The 19,205-nt window shown below is 43.5% G+C and overlaps 1 protein-coding gene across 5 annotated transcripts in view; it reads left to right on the top strand.

The window, feature by feature from the left end:
• Window positions 1–18,394, top strand: part of IGSF5 (immunoglobulin superfamily member 5) — a 41,487-nt gene extending 23,093 nt beyond the window's left edge. For 3 of the 5 annotated variants that reach the window (XM_037831478.1, XM_037831480.1, XM_037831475.1), the window contains 4 exons: window positions 2,679–2,703; window positions 7,650–7,750; window positions 8,986–9,059; window positions 17,577–18,394. In XM_037831478.1, the coding sequence (XP_037687406.1) occupies window positions 2,679–2,703; window positions 7,650–7,750; window positions 8,986–9,059; window positions 17,577–17,672 (296 nt within the window). In that variant the 3' untranslated portion in view covers window positions 17,673–18,394. The remainder of the gene's footprint in view (window positions 1–2,678; window positions 2,704–7,649; window positions 7,751–8,985; window positions 9,060–17,576) is intronic. The other 2 variants (XM_037831479.1, XM_037831481.1) reach the window with 1 other exon arrangement.
• The last annotated feature ends 811 nt before the right edge of the window (window positions 18,395–19,205 follow it).

Genomic DNA, 19,205 nt, shown 5'->3' with positions numbered 1-19,205 from the left:
ACATTTCTTCTGAATAAGGTCTTTTGAGGCACTCCAAGACTTAGGAAAGTGAAGGCCTTGTTTGGGGGTCGGGCTCAACTTTGGGGTGGGCTAGATGTAGAGTTGGGTAGTTAGTGACTTCAGGAGCCAAAGGAGCTTTTATGACACTGACCTGGGGGTTTTCCATGGGCTGAATATGTGTGTCTGTCCTTGTCTTTCTCTCATAAAATCTTGACCTTCTCCTATTCGAATATTTTGAACATTTAAATATATTTCTTCTTAAGATTAGATTTTTGATGTTAGGGAACTTGTGTACGTAATTGCGTTTTTAAATTTATTAATACTCACTGCCATTTGACAAGCATTTTTGTGTGTGTGTGTGGTGGACACTGTCCTAACTCTTTTAGAAAAATATCTCTCTTAATGAGATATTCCGTGTAAAATGTGTGGTCTATCCTTAACCAGCCTAATGGTTTAGCCTTAGCTCCTCCATGGATTTGATTTGTGATTGAGGAATTATTTCTGTGCTATAACTTGATTCCCAGGGAAAGAGAGATTGAAAAGCCGTGAACTCTTGTTGACTCAGATTATGTGGAAATTTCTTTTTACCTGGAAGATAGATGACTTAAATAAAATACACTGGACTTAGAGTAAAAAATGATAGACTATAACTTAAAATTTTGATTCAGAAGTGACTGTGGATTGTTCTGCACCTTCAGTTTATCGTTTTGAACATTAGCTATTCTGAAGTACTTGCAGAACATTCTGGTTATTTATAAGGACTTTCTGCTTTTCTCCAGCTGTTGTCCGTTCCATAGTGGCCTGGTAAGAGGTTAGTGATGGCTGGTAGCTGAAACAGGATGTGTGGAAGGGTGATTCTCTGATTCTTGGTTTCCTCATTCACAAACAGGAATAAATACTGCGGCTGCTGTAACAAAGTACCAGAAGTCTCTGGTGTAAAACCACAGACATGTGCGGTCCCACATCCTGGAGCCTGGAACGCTGAGGCCAGGCGTCCAGGGCCAGGCCCCTGCCGAACCTGTAGGGAGATTCCCTCCGCCTCTCCCAGCTTCTGGTGGCAGCCGGCCGTCCATGGCGCTCCTTGGCTTGCAGCTGCAACATCTCAATCTCTTTTCCATTGTCACAGTGTCCTTGTGTCACTGTGTCCCTGTTTCCAAATTTCCAAATAGGGTCACAATCAAGGGACCAGGGCTTAGGACCTAAACATATGTTTTGGGGGAAAACAATTCAACCCATGAGAAGAACTACCCTACAGATTGGTTGTGAGAATTAAATACATTAATATATGTAAAAGTTTATGTCCCGGATTTTATCCTTATTTAACTTGGAGATGTAAAGCCCATGTGATGGTGGCTGTTTTCTTTTTCCTTGTCCGCAGCAAGCCCAGGTAAGGGCTATGAACAGGGCCCATGATGGTCCATTTACCACACCAGCCCTGCCCCCAGCAGGTGTAAGTCACAGTGGAAACGACCCAACACCTTAGACAATTGCAAAGGATCCAATAACTACCCTATCCCTATGATGATTGTTTCAATGCTTGAAAAAATATTAAACATCAGATTCTTTCAAAAGTGTGTTGACCGGCGAAGCCTAAACTGACCAAGAACGTCTGAGGGCTCCGGTCGGCTTGGCCTGGTCAGCTTGGCACTGCAGCTTCCTAAAGCCGGTGGGACCCACCAGCCCAGCGCCCCCAGCCCCATTCTCCTGGAAGCACTAAGGCCATCATGGGGGCCCAAAGGATCTGCCTCCTACAATTCAAGCAGGATTGTTACAAGCTTTGATTTGGGGTATTAGTAGACAGATATTATTAGAACTGAAAATAAGGGAAAACATTATCTAAAAAGTAAGGGAAAATTAGTATTTTTTAAACCTCAGTAAAGCTTGAGGTACCGGAAGGACTAGGCAGGAAAGCACAGGCAAGAGGACATTGGCTTTGGAGTCAGAAGGTCCGAGACTGGAAGTGTAGCTCTGGTAGTCACCGTCTTCAAATTCTGTGTTTCCTCCAGTCTAGGAATCCATTGATTAAAAGCACTGTCGCTTTAACGACAGCTTTTTCAGGGGATGGAGAGGTGGAGGAACACAACTGTAGGAATTAAATCCATTGTTGCATATTGATTGGAAAAGTATCTTAGAAGTGAAGACATACAGTACTTAAATTGTATAAATCCTCATCTGTCAGAAAATACAGTTATGCGAGTATAATAGTTCTTTGTCTGTTAAAAATATGATAGCACCGATCATACTTCTTGGGCTGTTGTAAGGATGAAATGAGCTAATGCCCTGTACAGCTCTGGCACACAGTTAGTATGAACGGATGGAAGTGGTGATTGTTAGTATAGAGAAGTTCCTCTTGGGTGAGCAGAGCCTTTACAATCTCGCTAGTCAAATTCGACATTCACTTATGGGGACCTACTAAACCTCAAGTACCCAGGGGTTACTTATTTTCATGATGTTTAATAGTGAATTCCATTTGAATGCCTGGAAGTCGTTTGATGACTTAATAGGTTATTTATAACCTATTAACTATAACCTGTATAACTGAATAACCTACTGGGTTAAAATAGTTAATGAAATGAAGTCTATAAAAATCAGGGAGCTTATAAAAATCAATGAAATTTTACTCTCAGAGTAAGTATCTTGATTTTGCTAATGTGATTTTGCTCTTTTTTCCCTTCCAGAATCTGGTTATCAAAGTAAACTAAGGTAAGTTTGATGTCACATCAGTTTTCTGAAGGGGGGCGGGGAGGAGAACATGCAAACAACCGTGGGACCCTAGGATTTATGTTCCTGGAAATTAAATACTGAAAATGGACAGTTCTGAAAACTGCATATGCCAATCATAAATTCACAGGGCAATGAGAGCTGCAGAGTAAAGCAAGTGGGTTGCCTCAGTCTTGTTTGACTTGCTCTGGCTCATTAGGGAAATATAGCAGATTTTCTGCTTAGTGTCTAGCGTTCGCAAGTCTTCCCACAAGAGGACACTGTGCTCCGTGTCTGCTGTCCTTCCTGCTTTGAGGCAAGGCTAGGGACCTGAGGACTGTTTCAAGGATGTTAAACAGCCAGGCAGAGCTCCTGGAATTTCTGGGGTGGTGGAGAACAGCGAAACTCACTGGATGACTGTAAGGCCCACCGACCTGACCAGGCAGGCAAATTTAGGTGGTGTTCACTGCTTGCTCAACCAACCGGGGGCCCGAAACAGTTCCCGTCATTCCCATGACACCTAGAAGCAGTAGCCAGCACTTTGAAGGTGACTATATCAAGGTCTTGAAGTACTATACAATAACCAGTGTAAATGTTTGCAACAGGTACATAATTATCAGTGCATTAAGGAAAGGGATTTTTAGATGGCGGTGGTTTTTGGGGTGTTCAGAACAAAAGCACATCTCATTTTCAATATTTTGTTAGAGAACTTATTTTTATTTTTTAATTCAATTTTATTGCGATACACTCACATACCAGACAATCGTGTACAATCAGTTGTTCACAGTACCATCATATAGTTGTGCATTCATCACCACAATCTATTTTTTGAACATATTCCTTGTACTAGAAAAGGAAGAATAAAAAATAAAAGTAGAAAGAACACCCAAATCACCCCCCCCACCCTATTTTTCATTTAGTTTTGTCCCCATTTTTCTACTCATGCATCCATGCACTGGATAAAGGGAGTGTGAACCACAAGGCTTTCACAATCACACTGTCACCCCTTGTAATCTACATTATTATATAATTGTCTTCAGGAGTTCAGACTCCTGGGTTGGAGTTTGGTAGTTTCAGGTATTTACTTCTAGCTATTCCAATACATTAAAGCCTAAGAGGTGTTATCTATATAGTGCATAAGAATGTCCACCAGAGTGACCTCTCGACTCCATTTGGAATCTGTCAGCCACTGGAACTTTATTTTGTTTCATTATGCATTAAAGAACTTATTTTTTAAAAAGATTGAGATTTTAAACACCTTTTGGCTAAATACAGTGAACGGAGAGTGGACAGTCCTCGTGCTCCAAGTACTGGTCGTTCTTCTGAACTCTTTCTCCTCTGCCTCTTACTCCCTGGTAATGCTGTGGTTTTGAGAGAGGTGGCTGCACTCTGAGCACCACACAGCGGTGATCTGAAAATGCACCTCCTTTGGGACCTGGTGTGAGGCAAGAGAAGGGGAAGGAAAACTGGCCCCGGTAATTGTCCTGGCATTTCTCGTTGTTGCTGTTGACGGCAAGATCCCAGCCTGGGTACTTTGGGGTTCACCATTATTGACTGAGTCGTCATCTTCCATTTCTATTCTCTGGGATCTTAGGGGATTTAAGCAGTATGGTTGGCAACAGCTGTCCAGGGAAATCTGCAGAGAACCATAATAGTAATGATGATAACGGCTGGCATTTATTGAGTGCCTAACATGTACACCCTGTACTGTTCTCTGCTTTGTGGAGGTTTTGATCTTATTTAATTCTCAAGATGATTTTGGGAGCTGGTTTTGCATTTTGTAAAGGAGGAGACTGAGAAGGACAGAGAGGTTGAGTAAGTTGCTTAGTTTCTCCCATCTAGAGAGCAAAAGGGTCAGAATGTGAACCAGCCATCCTGCAACAGGGCCTGGCTTTCCTCTCTGTGCAGCTCTAGCACTTAAACTGATGAGTGGGTTCGGCCCCAGGGAGGTAAGACAAGGGTGGCTCACCGTGGTGACCATGTCCCGTCTGCCTAGTCCTCTCCCTGCACCAATGGTGCCATCTTCAGCTGCATGCAGTTTTCTTTTGCACTATTTCCTTTTGGGATGATAAAAATATTCTGGAACTAGATAGTGATGTTGGTTGCACAGCATTGTAGATGTACTAAATGCCGCTAAATTGCATGCTTTAAGATGGTTAAAAAATGTACATTATAACACACACTCATAAAGCTAAAAAAGACATTTTTTTCTTATAGAATTGATGCATGTTTATTGTAGAAAAAAATTAAAGATACATTTATGCTTTGATTTGCTAAAGCTGCCAAAATGCAATGTACCAGAAATGGGTTGGCTTTTACAAAAGTGGGTTTATTAGTTTACAATTTTACAACTCTAAGGCTATGAAAATGTCCAAAGTAAGGTATCAACAAGAGGATACCTTCTCTGAAGAAGGGCCGCTGGCATCTGGGACACCTCTGTCACATGGGAAGGCACATGGCCGGCATCTGCTGGTCCTTCTCTCTGGGTTTTGTTGCTTTCCGGCTCTGGCTTCAGTGGCTCTTCCAGCTTCTGTGAGTGTTTCTCTCTCTCTGGGCTTTCTGGCTTTTTTCTGTCCTTTATCCTCTCATAAAGGACTCCAGTAAAGGATTAAGATCCACCTTGAATGGGCTGGGTCACATCTCAATCGAAATAATCTAACCAAAAGGTCCCACCCACAGTAGGTCTGTACCCACAGGGATGGATTAAAAGAACATGGCCTATTCTGGGGTATATAACAGCTTCAAAGCAGCACAGTATAAGAAGTAGTTTAAAACTCACTGTGCTTGTTTGAATCTATTATGTCCCCCATAAAAGCTATGTTCTTTTTATCCAGTCTTGTGGGTGTAGACTTATGGGTGGGACCTTTTGATTAGATTATTTCCATGGAGGTGTGACTCCACCCATTCAAGGTGGGTCTTGATTAGTTTACTGGAGTCCTTAAGAGAGCTCAGGAATCGACATAGACCCAGACACTTGGAGATGCAGACAGAAAGACGTTTGGAGATGCTAAGCTAAGAGATGAAGCCCAGAGTTTGCCCCGGAAAAGCTAAGAGAGGACTCCCAGATGCTTAGAGAGATATGCCCTGGGAGAACAAGCCAGGATGCATAGGAGCTGAGAGAGAGAAGGTAAGAGAGACAGAAGCCCAGAGACATTTGGAGAAAGTGATTTTTGAAACCAAAACTCAGGAGCAGAGGCCCAGCAGATGCCAGCCATCTGCCTTTCCTCAGTGAAGTAATCCTCTTATTGATGCCTTAGTTTGGATACTTTTATGGCCTTAAGTAAATTCGTAACCTAATAAATCCCTTTATAGAAGCCAATCCATTTCTGGTATTTTCCATAATGGTAGCTTTAGCAAACTGAAACACTCACCCACAATTCTATTGTCAGAAATGATTATTATCTAAGCATATATATACTTACATGCACTTAGGTTCATATAGACAACATTTGCGCATGCATACATTTTATAAAATTTGGAATATTTTAAATATTCTTTTGTAGCTTGCTCTTTTCATTTGATCCTATTTTGAAGATTATTTTCTGTTAGCAAACACTTGCCTATAACATTTTTGTTTTTTTCCTTAGTAAAGCTTTTTTAAAATTGAAGTGTAACATAAATACAAAAGAATATGTGAATCGTAGGTGTATAGCATCATTAATTTTCACAAAGCATTTATGCCTGAGCAGTGACTGCCTAAATCAAGAACTAGAACATCACCAGCACCCCAAAAGTCTCCCACTTTCCCCCTTCAAATCACTACCTGACCCCTCCTCCCTGAAGGTGAATGTTCTTCTGATGTCTTGCCTTGTATCTACATTGATAAGATTTGTATAAACTTTATATAAATGGAATCTATAGCATGACCTCACTCATGGTGATTTTCTTGAACTTCACACTCTATGACATTGATCCATACTTTCATGTGGATGTAGGTGTAGCTGATGTATTCTCATTATTAGATATTACATTTCTAATACTATACTGTATACTAATACTATACTGCTCTGAGCATGCTCATGCCCATCTTTCGGTGAACATATGACCTCATTCCTGTTTGGTATTCTGTTGAGTTTAGATCTCTAATGAAAGTTAGGCCAGAGAGTCGGCATTTGGTCAGCTTTAGATGAAGCTGCCACATAGTTTTCCAAATTAGATATGTCAGTTTACACTTCACCAGCTCGTATGGTTCACATGGCGTTCCATCTTAGAAATGCATCATCATTTATTTCATCAGTTCCTTATTGTTGAGCACCTGGGTTGTTTGCAGTTTCTGCTATTATTAAATAGTTCTTGAAGGAACATTCTTTCTAGTAAATCTTTGCACGTATCCTTGATCATTTCCCTCCAATAAATTCTTAGAGGTTGAGTATGAACATTTTTAATTCTTTGGATACCCATTGCCAAAATTCTCCTTGGAAGTTGCACCAATTTTTGCTTGATCTCAGGGTTGGTACTTTTTCTATAAAGGGCTGGATAGTAACTATTTTTGTCTTTCTGGTCCATGTGATCTCTGTCACAGCTATTCAGCTTGGCCATGGTGACATGAAAGCAACCATAGACAATAGGGAAGAGAATGGGTGTGGCTGTGTTTCAATAAAACTTTATCTAAAAGAACAGACAGTGGGCCGGATTTGGCCTGTGGGTTGTATTTTGCCAGTCCCTGCTTTATTTGGCCACTGGTTTCTGAGAGTTGAGTACCAACCAGGGAGCGGAGCCCTGGGAACTGTGATGGTGAAATTTCATCTCCCCCTAAGGGGCGTGTGCAAACACACAGGCAGTCTGCAGTCCGCCGACTGGAGGCCGTGAGTGTCCATCCTTACACCAACTCCCCGGAAACTGAATGCAGCCTGTCGTGAGTTCTACATGTCAGCATGCTCTGCAGAACTGTGTGAGCTGAGGGTCCACTGCTGATGGGTGCCTGACCCTTAAAAACTGTCTAATTCTAGGAAATCTTCAGATGTGAAAACAAACAATGGAACTTTTGAGACCAAGACAAAAAGTGGAAATGAAAACCATGGGTACAATCCTTATGAATCAAGGATCTCAAGTGAGTGGACAGGGGAAAATACCCCCCAAAAAAGGGTGTTTGGAAGAGCAGGTGGCTGAACCCCAGCTTCACAGGGCAGATAACTCAGGGATTGGTGATCATTACTTTTGGGGTAATTTTTAGAAGAAGGAGAAATTCTAGGACTAGGACTATTCTAGGAATAGGTAGGTTAGCTGTAAAAGTCTACCTGTTTGTCTAAAGCTTAAAATAAAGTTGGGGAACTCTTAGAGTTTTCAAAAATAGTGATAAATTCCGTTCTCTTTGTTTGTGAGCTTGACTTCCACCTTAAAGTCTGTGAAGAAGCATTTAATACCTTGGGGATAACTTTCCCAAAACTTCAAGTGGATTCCAGTAAAACTGAAACTCAGCAAGAAGTCTGTTCCTAATTCAGCTTACAGGGTGTAGGGGAATGTTGGAAGACTCATCCTGATTTAGAAAGGTCTTTTGTATAGTACCTCAATTTCCTGCCATTATAGGATGCGGAATCACAGTGAGGAGGACACTTCTGAAGGCAGCAGGATAGGATTTTAAATTAGATTCTTTTGTAGGGCCAATGAGAGGGCAAGGATTTGCATTTTTCCTCAGTCTGAAAGAGGGCTCAGCCCTAACTAGTCACCTGGCAGGACAAATTCTATGGGGAGATTTTTAACCAGCCAACCCCTGCTGAAGGGATTGAAAACAAAATTTTTTTCACTAAGATTGGGAGTCTACTCTCATTCTTTCCATTTCACTACTGCCACCTCCCATGTATATTCCAAATAATGAGTTTCAGATTTAAAAAAATTCTCATGAAGCATTGACTGCATCTTTTGGTAATCTGACCATAGCTTCTTGCAAGATTTCCTATGGCTGAATATTTATTCATTTGAGTTTTAAGTAATTAATCAAGTAGCTTGTTCAAAATCATGGGCCAAACAAAACTACTCAGCCATTTTTTTTTCTTTTCCTATTTGCCCTATGTTTGTTTTCCTTGGTCAGCTGTTAATGCTATGGATACATCATGTTTCTGGATGAGATTTAATATGACAGCATATTTTAATTTCATTTAAATAAATAGAGTTCTACAAGTATGTAACCTCAAAAGAATATTTTACAAAAGGCTTCTAATGGTTAAGAGTTATTGTTTGCTGGGGGTACTAAAGAAGAGCAAATATATTTCTTTGAAAATCAGAATTGCTGGAATAGATAGCTTGGCTTTTGTCACTTGTCATTCTAAAACCATTCTTCTGTGGCAGAGACTTCTTCACTCCATCCCAAATCCTATGAATTCAGTGTTTTGGAACAACGCGGTAGCCAGCAACCCCATCAGGTAATCTAAGCCATTTTTTTCTCCTTTTTGGAATCTTGCCATTTAAAAGCCCTTGCCTCATGATAGGTGATTGTAAGTGGTGTGTATTTTATGTTCTTGATGGCAGAACACTGTCTTTGCTCACCTCCTTACCAAGGGGTCAGCGTGGATGGAACGGAGCTGGAATGCTGAATCCCTCTTGCCCTGTGTGACAGGGCACACCTCACCAAGAGGGGCTGGTACCACCTACCCGCTTTGCACATACTTAACTTGGGATATATTCAGTCTGAATCAGTGTAACGATGAGCAGGATTTGTAACTTGCCACTTGTTCTCTTTGAGTCAGTTTCTCCCAGGATGTAAGTCAACTCTCTGCTCTCATGGGTAGCTGGTGCCCTCAGGATACACACCTGCACGTGGGCTCTCAGGGACTTTGGCTCATGGGAGGGTGCTGGGTGCTGGGTGAGGAACAGGACAGAGGAAATGTTTGCTCTGTTTGCAAGATCCGTGCCAGTGAGCTTGAACACTAGAAAATTCCTGTGGGGATTAGAATTTTAGGGGAAAGTGGAGGAGTAATAGGTGACTAAGGAATATGGCCCAAGCCACTGGAAGGCTGGAGGTGCCGTTTACTGAGATGGAAGATGCTGTGGGTGGATGAGTTTTTTGGAGAAAGATCAGAAGTTAGTTGGGGGATTGTAGATGATGGGGTGTCTGTCGACGCCCACAGGAGGAGTTAAGTGTGCAGCTGGATGCACCAGTCTGGCCAGGGAGAGGCACAAGCTGTAGGTATAGTTGTTTGTTAAGCATCTTTTTGATGGGCTCTGTCTTTCCACAAGATGATTAAGTGAAAGAACACAGTCGATTAGACACCGTGTGACACAATACATTAATTTTCAGATGCAGAGTCAGCATTAATTGCCATACATGCGTGAATTAGAGTCCGTGTGCAGAAAAGATTCTTCTGTACCCAAATCATACTGGACAAAATATATGTAATTTCTGACCTGTACAGATGCAACATCAAACAGGAAGTATTTTGATGTGATTCTGCAATCATGTCCCCAATAAGTATGATTGTTCTCCTTTTCTAGCTTTCAAAGAGCCAAACTCAAGTTGCATTTCCACCAGTATCATTAGGGTGATGGCCTTGGCTGGTTCTGGATGGGGCCCTTGTTAGCATGAGGAGGTGCTTGCCGAGACCTTCACAGGTGCTCTCATTCTCTCCTGGTGTAAAAATTTACTTGAGTTTGCAGGCAGCTCCTGGTTGTAATATTTTTTTCCCTGCATCTGGGATTTAGCTCAATACATACGTCTTGCCAGCGTTGTGTGCCTTGCAGGCTTTCGGGGTGGGATAGGGGAGGGGGAGCTTTCCCTGATTCTTGGTCATGTATCAGACGAACCACATGATGCTGTTAGAGGTCACAAATACAGCCAGGTGGGAAGACACAGGAGAGGGCTGTGGCACGGAAGAAGATGGGCCCTTAAATTTCCATCCATCAAGTCTGCTTTCTTTGGCACATGTATCTTTCGGTGAATTTGATCTGGAGCTGGGAGGAACCACAGGCTCCCTTTTGATGGGCCGTTCTCTTGAATAAGAGGTGGCAGGTGAAAGGGAGGAGTGGCCCCAGGCTGTGAAGGCAGCTGTGAGGCAAAGCCCCCAGGTCCGGGCCCGGGGGTGAGCCGCAGGCTGATGAAGGAGGACAGTTGGCTGAGGGGCTCTGTCTCACGCGGCACCAAGCATGGACACCCCAAGAACACATTTAACCCAGTCACTGTCTCCATGGGCCTTCTGTGTTTACCGCTGCCTGTGAAACACCTTTCACTGGATGAGCCAAAGGGTTCAGCTCTGGATGTAGGAGGGGAGGGGTAGGCTGGGAGGAAACTCAGAACAGGGTAATGTCAGATGATTCCCCTCGAAGTATAGATGGGAAAAGGGGGATTTAGGATGTGTTTGGATACGGAAATGGAGAATGCCTTGTAGGAGCTCTGAGTGTTTTGAAACACCCAGAGAGAGAAATGTAAGAAGTAACCTGCTAAATAATCTGTCTGTGAAAAAGAACATCAGCCTTGGTGGTGCCAAGCCCCATGCTTGTGCCTTTCGAGTGGGCTTCTAGGAGAGCAGTGCATCATGGTGAAAAGCATCAGGGTCGCTAAGAAACAAACCAGGAATCCAGGAACACAAATTGTCCTTCTTGTCTGGGCTAGAAACTGGCTAGATGCCATCCACAGCTGGGTTTTCGTCTTACAGTGGCAGAACTGTGGGACAAGCACAATTCGAACAGGTCAATCTTTATCAGCCAAGGGTCCCTTTCCAGGGTACGGGGCCAGGTGTTCTCTCTAGGTTGCTGCAATAAAGTTAGGGGGCACAGTCTCCAAGATGGCCCTCATTTCTGACACCACCCCAGTTCAGGGGGTTTCCCAAACATCCTCAGGTTTGATGAAGTGCTCACAGATCTCATCTAAAACCATTACCCTCATGTTTACGGTTTATTCTAGGGAGAGGATATGGATAGCGATTGGCCAAGGGAGGCGGGGCGTGGGGCAGTGTCGTGGAGAGGTCCAGATTCAGTTGTCCTCTTCCTGGGGAGTCAGGATGGGTTACCTTCTTGGAACGTACGAATGACAATACACACAGGGTACTGCCAACCAGGGATGCTCATCTGAGCCTGGGTGCTTAGAGTTCTTATCAGGGCCCCATTGGGTAGCACTACTGGTTAATTGTGCACGTGGTTGATCTCGGTCTCCAGGCCCATTGATCCTGTGTAGTGGAAGCTCTGGCTCTAAATCCCAGTGTCAGTCTTTCTGGGTGGCCAGCAACCCATCCTGTCTGCCCCCCAATCATGTTGTTGTTATCTGGCTAGCCCAAGGCCCCCAGGCAAACGCAGATTACCCCCCAGAAGCCCAGGACAAAGGTCAGTCCTCTTCTGGGGCCCGGTTCAATTCTTTACTATGCAGTTGCCCATTTGGAGAACCTGGACGTGAGATGTACCATGGGCCAGCCTTCCCTTGATGCACTCAGAGAAGGGAGTGAGCAAGATGGCATTAGAGGAAAGAGCTAATGGGAAAACAGTAGCTTCTTCCATGTCCTTGGACCCAGGAGGACATAGACCTGCATATAGTCAGTCAGCCCCTCAAATGCTGCCAGGAAGCAGATCAGAGTGACCCTTAGCAGAGAAGTGCCTTTCAAGCACTTCCCAAAGGCCAGGCCCTGCGTTCCTGCCTGGTCTGTGTTGCCAGGTTCCTGCAATGCAGGCTGATGGGCTCTTCCATGTGGACGATGCAACCTGTGCTCTTTCTTTTCTCATACTCTCTCGCCACTCTGCAGTGAGCCTTGCTCCCTAAAGGGCTCAGAGAGGCATCTGGGAGCTAGTCTGAGTGTTCTAGTTTGCTAATGCTGCAGAATACAAAACACCAGAGATGGATAGGCTTTTATAAAACGGGGCTTTATTTAGCTACACAGTTACAGTCTTAAGGCCACAAAGCATCCAAGTTAACACATCAGCAATCAAGGCCACAAAACATCCAAGGTAGCACATCAGCAATTGGGTACCTTCACCGGAGGATGGCCAACGGTGTCTGGAAATCCTCTGTTACCTGGGAAGGCAGCTGGCGTCTGCTCCAAAGCTCCAGCCTCAAAATGGCTTTCTCCCAGGACGTTCCTCTCTAGCAAGCTTGCTCCTCTTCAAAACATCACTCCCAGCTGCACTCAGTGAGTTCCCTCTCTCCGAGTCAGCTCATTTATATGGCTCCACTGATCCACTGGGCCACGCCTCCATGGGAACATCTCATCAGAATCATTACCCACAGCTTGGTGGGGCACATTCCAAGCAAACAACCCAATCCAAACATTCCAACTTAATCCCCACTATTATGTCTGCCCCACAACATTGCATCAAAGAATATGGCTTTTTCTGGGGGACGTAATACATTCAAACCGGCACACTGAGCCCCTTCTAATTTGTTCTTTCATCCTGATCTCCTCCTCAGTGCCTCAGTGTGACTCCGGTTTGTCCCAGTGCCTCACATGCTGCTGTGGGGTGTTTCCGTGCACGTGTGCCTCACGACCCAGAGCAGTGTGACTGCAGATTACATTATTTTGCAGAAAGCCTACACGAGGCTCGGGTCCTGTAGATTAAACCGAGATATTTCGAGCTGTGAGTCAGCCTGCAGCAAAACACTTCCCAATCCATATCACAGGGGAGCTGGTTGGGTCAGACACATGCCCCATCCATCATGACACATCTACAGCACTGTCTTAGTCTGCCAGGGCTGCTATGACAAATACCACACAATGGGTTGGCTTGAACAATGGGAATTTATTGTCTCCTAGTTTTGGAGGCTATTGACAAGCCATGCTTTCTCTTGGAGTCTGTAGCATTCTGGTGTGGCTTGCTACAGCCCGTGGAGTTCCTTAGCTTGCACCTCTGCTTCTGCCACGTGGCTTCTCCTTTTGGCTTCTACTTTTCCTGCTCAGTTGTCTGTGTTCTTGGTCCCCTCTTGTGGCTTTCTCTGACTGTATCCAAACTTTCTCTGCCTTATAAGGCCTCTGTCTTATGGACTCTGGGCCACCCTGATTTAATTTGACCTCATGTAAATGGAATCTTCAAAGACCCTATTCACAGATGAATCTGCACCTTATATGCACCTTAATACTAACATCTTCAAAGGTCCTGCTTACAAGGGGGTTCACACCCACAGGAATGCAGATTAAGACTTGAACATGTCTTTCATAGGGGATGTGATTCAGTCCCCAAAAAGGACCAACAGAAAGCTCCTGCTTTGCATCACTAGGTCTCAGATCAGGATGACCTTGGTTTTGTAAACAGCACGGGAACGGTTGAGCAGGTACACTTTTTCCTTGCTCAGACTGGCTCTCTCATCTGCGTAACCTGGTGATCTTATTTATCATCAGCCTTTTCAGAAGATCCTAGTGGATGGCCATTGCCTGTGCACCATCTAGCACAGGGTTATTATGTGCTCATGAATGAAAATGGAGAATATCTTCACTCCCCAGCCTTATGCTGTACAAAGGCTCTATAGAGAGCATGGATGCATGCACATAGACATGGTTCCTTTAGCTGTTCATCACAATTCTGTTATGACAAGAAATATCATTCAACTGGCCTAGGTGAATATGCAATATAAATGTAGTATATGGTTTTGATCTTAAAAAAATGTAAATAATTCCACATTGAATTTCCATTTCACTCATTCTTGGCTTGGGACACTTTGGTTTTCTTCAGGTGTCCCTTGTTCACATATACCCCAACCAAGGGGAGGCTTGAAGAACCAGGATGATGTGCCCAAAATCCTGGTCCCATCCCTGGACTCGGGCTCAGTCGGGCTGAGGAGGCGCCTGGGCAGCTCTGCTGTTTGAATGACCTGATGTGGTTCTGTTATGTGGCTGGGACTGAAAGTTATTGGTTACTTCACAGCAAGATGGAAACAGGGGGTGGCTGAAAGGGAAGAGTGGGGGATCACCAAAGATCAACTTGCCTACTTCAAAAAGTTCTCCCTGCACCACAGGTGCTCAATAATTACTATTTGATCAGGGTCCAAAGCGCTTGTGATCACCTGTGCTGAAATACCTTGGGAAAGGCTTGTTTGGAGCTCCTCTTGGGGCTGAGGTGCCCATACACCTGCTTCCTCGGCCCGGAATCTCATGGACTTCCTTACAAAGAGAAGGGTCCAAAGACTGAGCCCTAAAGCAAGTGACGACACCCTAGGCAGGGCTGTGCACCGCGAAGGGAGGAGCTGGCAGTGCTTCCTGATTCCTCCTATCTCACACCTTCAATTCCAGACCCTCTCTAACTCCTACATGCCATTCTACACCCTGAGGTGGCAGGGAGCCTCCCCAGGCCACGTCTTCATCAGGAAGCACCAAACACAATTTTAAGAACGTCCTCAGCTCAAGTTACTCAAACAGGAAACTGAAATCTTAATATTTTAGGAGGGGTTAGAAAACCCCATTTGATTTTGTGCTGGCTCCCCAAAACTCTTACTCCTTCGACATCTTTTTGTTTAAGGTCTGGAATGCTGGAGGTCCTCACTGTTAAGAAGCCAAGGCTGAGATGTAGCATTGAGCTTCTCTTCATCAAAATCCTTAGTCATCTCCTAATGTTTTTGTACTGACCATCCTTAGAAAACTTCAAAAGGGGTGAGGGCTTGATGTCTCAGGGATAATACCATAGGGGATAGGCTGTGGGCTGGAGTTTTGCCTCACAGAAGGTCAGTAGCCATATAGGGTGGTGATGGCGGATGTAGGTCTTGTCCAGTTGGGTGGCGCTGGGTTTTGTACAACGGGCAGAAGTGCCTGTTCCCCAGAGCACTTTGAAATGCTGGCTGCCTGGAGAGCCTTCCTTATTCATCCCCATTTCCCAGCCCACTCTCCGGCCAGCTCTTCCCAGCACCTGGAACTTCTCACTGGAGGCTGAGGGGTGGGGCAGTCTTTGCTCCTGCCAAGAGGTGGCAGAAGTGGGAGATGTGTTTCTGGTATCCTGGATCCTTATTTTCCCAAAGAATCCTTTTTGACTGTGGAGGTTAGCCTGGCACCTGGAAACCCTCATATCTTGGTACCCTGCTGGTTTGGCAGTAGTTCCCCAAAACAGCAGCGCATCAGAAGCACTTGGATACTTGTTCAACTGCCAACTCTTGGGCCATCTTCCAGACTTTCTGGATCAGAATCTCTGGAAGATAGAGCCAAGAATTGGTTATATCTATATCTATATCTATATCATCTATATATATATAATTTTTTTTTTTTTTACCACATACCCCAGCTGATCTGCTTTGAGGAAAATTTTTTGTGGCCCAGTGTGAAAACATGGCAGACATGTATGGCACTGTTTCCAAGGGAAAATCATCTCTGAGTTCCAGGGACTTGCTTAGAGGGAAGCATTTGGAATTGTGCCTCATCTTCCCACAGCGCTGAGCTTGCCACAAAGCACAGAGAAGAGCCTGACATGCTTATGGTGGTGTCATGTCACGACAAATGTCAAATGAAACGGTCTGGATGCAGAAATAGCCACAATCCATGCAGCACCAGCATTGGGGCCCACGTTTTCAAGCTTTGTTGCAGATGCACAGTCAATAGGAATTAAAGGAGTAGGATTTTCGGCTATGGGGCATTAAATGCATTAAATCACAGGAAGGATCAGAAAAAAAAGGGATTGATTTTCAAAACCTACTATACCAAAGCATGACATCTTTTTTCACTGATTACTTCGCTTATGACTGAACTTACAGTTAGGATAAATGCTGACATTTTCTAGACAAGAGTTTCTGTCGGTGAAATATAGTTAACTTAGGTTTCTAACTGTAGTTGGAGCACATTAAGACAAAACTAAAAAATAGAATTAGAAATTCTTACTAAATATTGCACTCAGTTAATGGGAAAGGCAAGGGCCTTTTATTTTTGTATGAAACCATGGCGTTTGCAAATGTTATGCATCTTGAATATTTAAAACAAATAACCCTCTGTTTCCTCTCCTTTCCTCTTTCCGTTCCTCGACTTGCTGTCAGTTAATTTCTCTGGTTATTTTAGGCAGTTCTGTCTCTTTTTTTTCTCCTGAGTCTGTCAGTTTTGGAGGGTGAGCATATGAACAATGTGAAACCTGGATAAAATCTTCCCCACTAATCACTCCCCTATTGAGAAAAACAGAAATAAATGCATGATAAATTTGGAAAACAGCAATAGTTGCTTGCAATCCAGCCATGAAAACAAAAGGCAAACAACAACAGCAAAAATAGTGAGCATGTGCACAGCAGAAGGTGCAGTTCTTATGGCATGTTGCTGAAATAAATTAAAACCTGAGCCAGAGGATTCTACCCCAAGACTTAGTGGCATTCCATTGCGATGTAAATAATTTATCTTGTCCAGTTGCATTATTCAAGACACTAGAGGCACCGTACCAAAAGAATATAGGCTGCAGGAGGCAGTTACTGTGCCCTGGAATCTGAGCTGGCCTTTCCGGAACTGGCAGGGAAAGCATTTGCACGCGCTTTAATAGGAGAGTACACCTAGGCAGGCGTTGGTTCTTGGGGAGCATTAAGTGGCTCATTCAGGATAACATTTCAGAATGAGGATGGCTCGGACCCTGTGAACTCCCAGTAAGACCCAGCATTAAGCACTGTTGGAGGAGACAGACGGGTGAGCTCTGTAGAGTTAATTCTCCAAAACTGCTTCTCCCCTTTAGAAGAACTGTGTTATTTAAAGAAGGCTTAATACATTTTATATTTTTATAGAAAATCTAGCTGTGTAAAATTAGAACTTCCATTGCAAAGTTGAGGAAAAAATACATCGAATGCCTTCATAAAAACAAATACTAAGTATTTGCGTTGCATTGCTCTTTGAACTTGGAAAACTTGTAGAGTATGTTATTGAAAATGAAGAAATCAGGAAAGAACATGTTGTAACATTTTTTTCCCCTCTCTTCACCCTGATTTTATCCTGTCTGATGAGTGAGTGAAGCATCTTCTCAAGTGTGCATCTTGCAGTGCTCTCAACTGATTAAATGGACCCTTTTCCTTTTGTTACCAGGGATCTGCTGAGCCTCACCCAGCTCCAGTGAACCGTCCACATGTTTCTTTTGATATGGCCAGTCCCAAGAAGATCAGGAATGTAACTCTGGTGTAGTAAAAACTTTCCTTGGGCTCCAGCGTGTCTTTGGCTGGCGACTCCCGACAGGGTGATGTCATTTCCTGTCCGTCCTGAGGCTGGCTCAGCTTTGCCAACATTATCTGGAGAAGCTGAGATCAGAATCGACGGAACTGAGATTTTATAGCAAGAGGAGGAGTGCGTTTTCCCAGCTGCCAAAGAAGAATTTGACTTCTAAAATATTTCAAGATTTGAGTGAATTCCTTCAAGTTACTAAGTAAAAGATGCAAATTCCTCATTATGTTTCCCATCACTCGACACTCCTGCTTGCTAATCCAATAAAAGGCAGACAAGCCTGCCTTCTACCATGATTTTAAAAATATTTTTATTATCTTAAATTATAGTAGCTGATATTTATGTGTGCTTATTAACACATGGGGCATTGGTGTGTGTTAGTGAAATAAGAGGATAAAAATTAGGAGTCATTCAGAATCTGAAATTGTCTGGCATATCAGAACTCTTATTTCATGGGTTCAAAATAAGATTAAATTCTAAAGCTGATGCATACGTTCCAAAGTATCTTATTATTGAATATTTACAGGAAGCCATTCATTTTAATCTGCTCCCTTGTCAGGCAGGTTCTTGACTTGGGGGTAGATTGTACTTTATAGGGGTCGTCCCTTGCGTACAAGAAAGCCATGAAAGAAACTGGAAATGGACAATGTGCTCTTTGATAAATAAAAAAAGAAAGCACCAAAAAACTTGCATTGTTCTTCTTAACTCTTTACTCTTCAGGAGGCATTTTAAGGAATTCCAGTATTTAAGTCGTTTAAGGAATCAAACATTTTCCAGGAGGGAAAATAGGAGACTTCTGTAAAAATCCGTCACATCTTTGTGTTTGTCTGTCTTTGACTCCTGTACATTTGCCCCACGTAGAGTCAATATGAATGTTTTTAAAAGAAGAATGAAATTGCCGCCTTTTACACATATTTTTCTTCTTTAATGTAAATATATTCAGTGAATTTCACTGCCCACCCCACCCGTTCCCATTAACCCAGAGGCAGGACTATTATCTGGATGAACTCTGAACTGATTTCTAAACTAGTTAGTAAATAGCCTCACTTGCTCCCCCGACCCCTGCCCAACACTGTTCTTTCTGAAGTAGAATTTGATTTTTTAACTGTCAAGATTTTAGTGAATTTCTTATAGTTATTAAGCAAAAGACGCAAATTCATACTGATGTTTTTCAACACGCCTGCTGCTAATCCAATAAATAGTGAACAAGACTATATACTGCTATAGTTTTAAAAATTTTTTTATCTTAAATCACATGCAGCCCCTACCCGGGACCTCCTTCCTGTGAGCCAACAACTGGATGCAAAGGTAGGGGTGGGGGTGGGGGTGGGGTGGGGTATGTAGCCTTCTGATGCAGCAGGGGGTCTCCCTCCTGCTCCAGAGCAGAGGCAGGTCTCTGTTCTGAATGGCCGGTGCCTATATGGTGTCTGTACTGATTGGCTGGTTCCCAGATGGTTTCCATTCTGATTGGTTGGTGTCTATATGGTGTGTATTCTG

This window comes from Choloepus didactylus, chromosome 1, assembly GCF_015220235.1.
Source record: "Choloepus didactylus isolate mChoDid1 chromosome 1, mChoDid1.pri, whole genome shotgun sequence".
In the NCBI taxonomy this organism is placed as follows: domain Eukaryota; kingdom Metazoa; phylum Chordata; class Mammalia; order Pilosa; family Megalonychidae; genus Choloepus; species Choloepus didactylus.
This window is presented reverse-complemented; position numbering and strand designations above follow the sequence as displayed.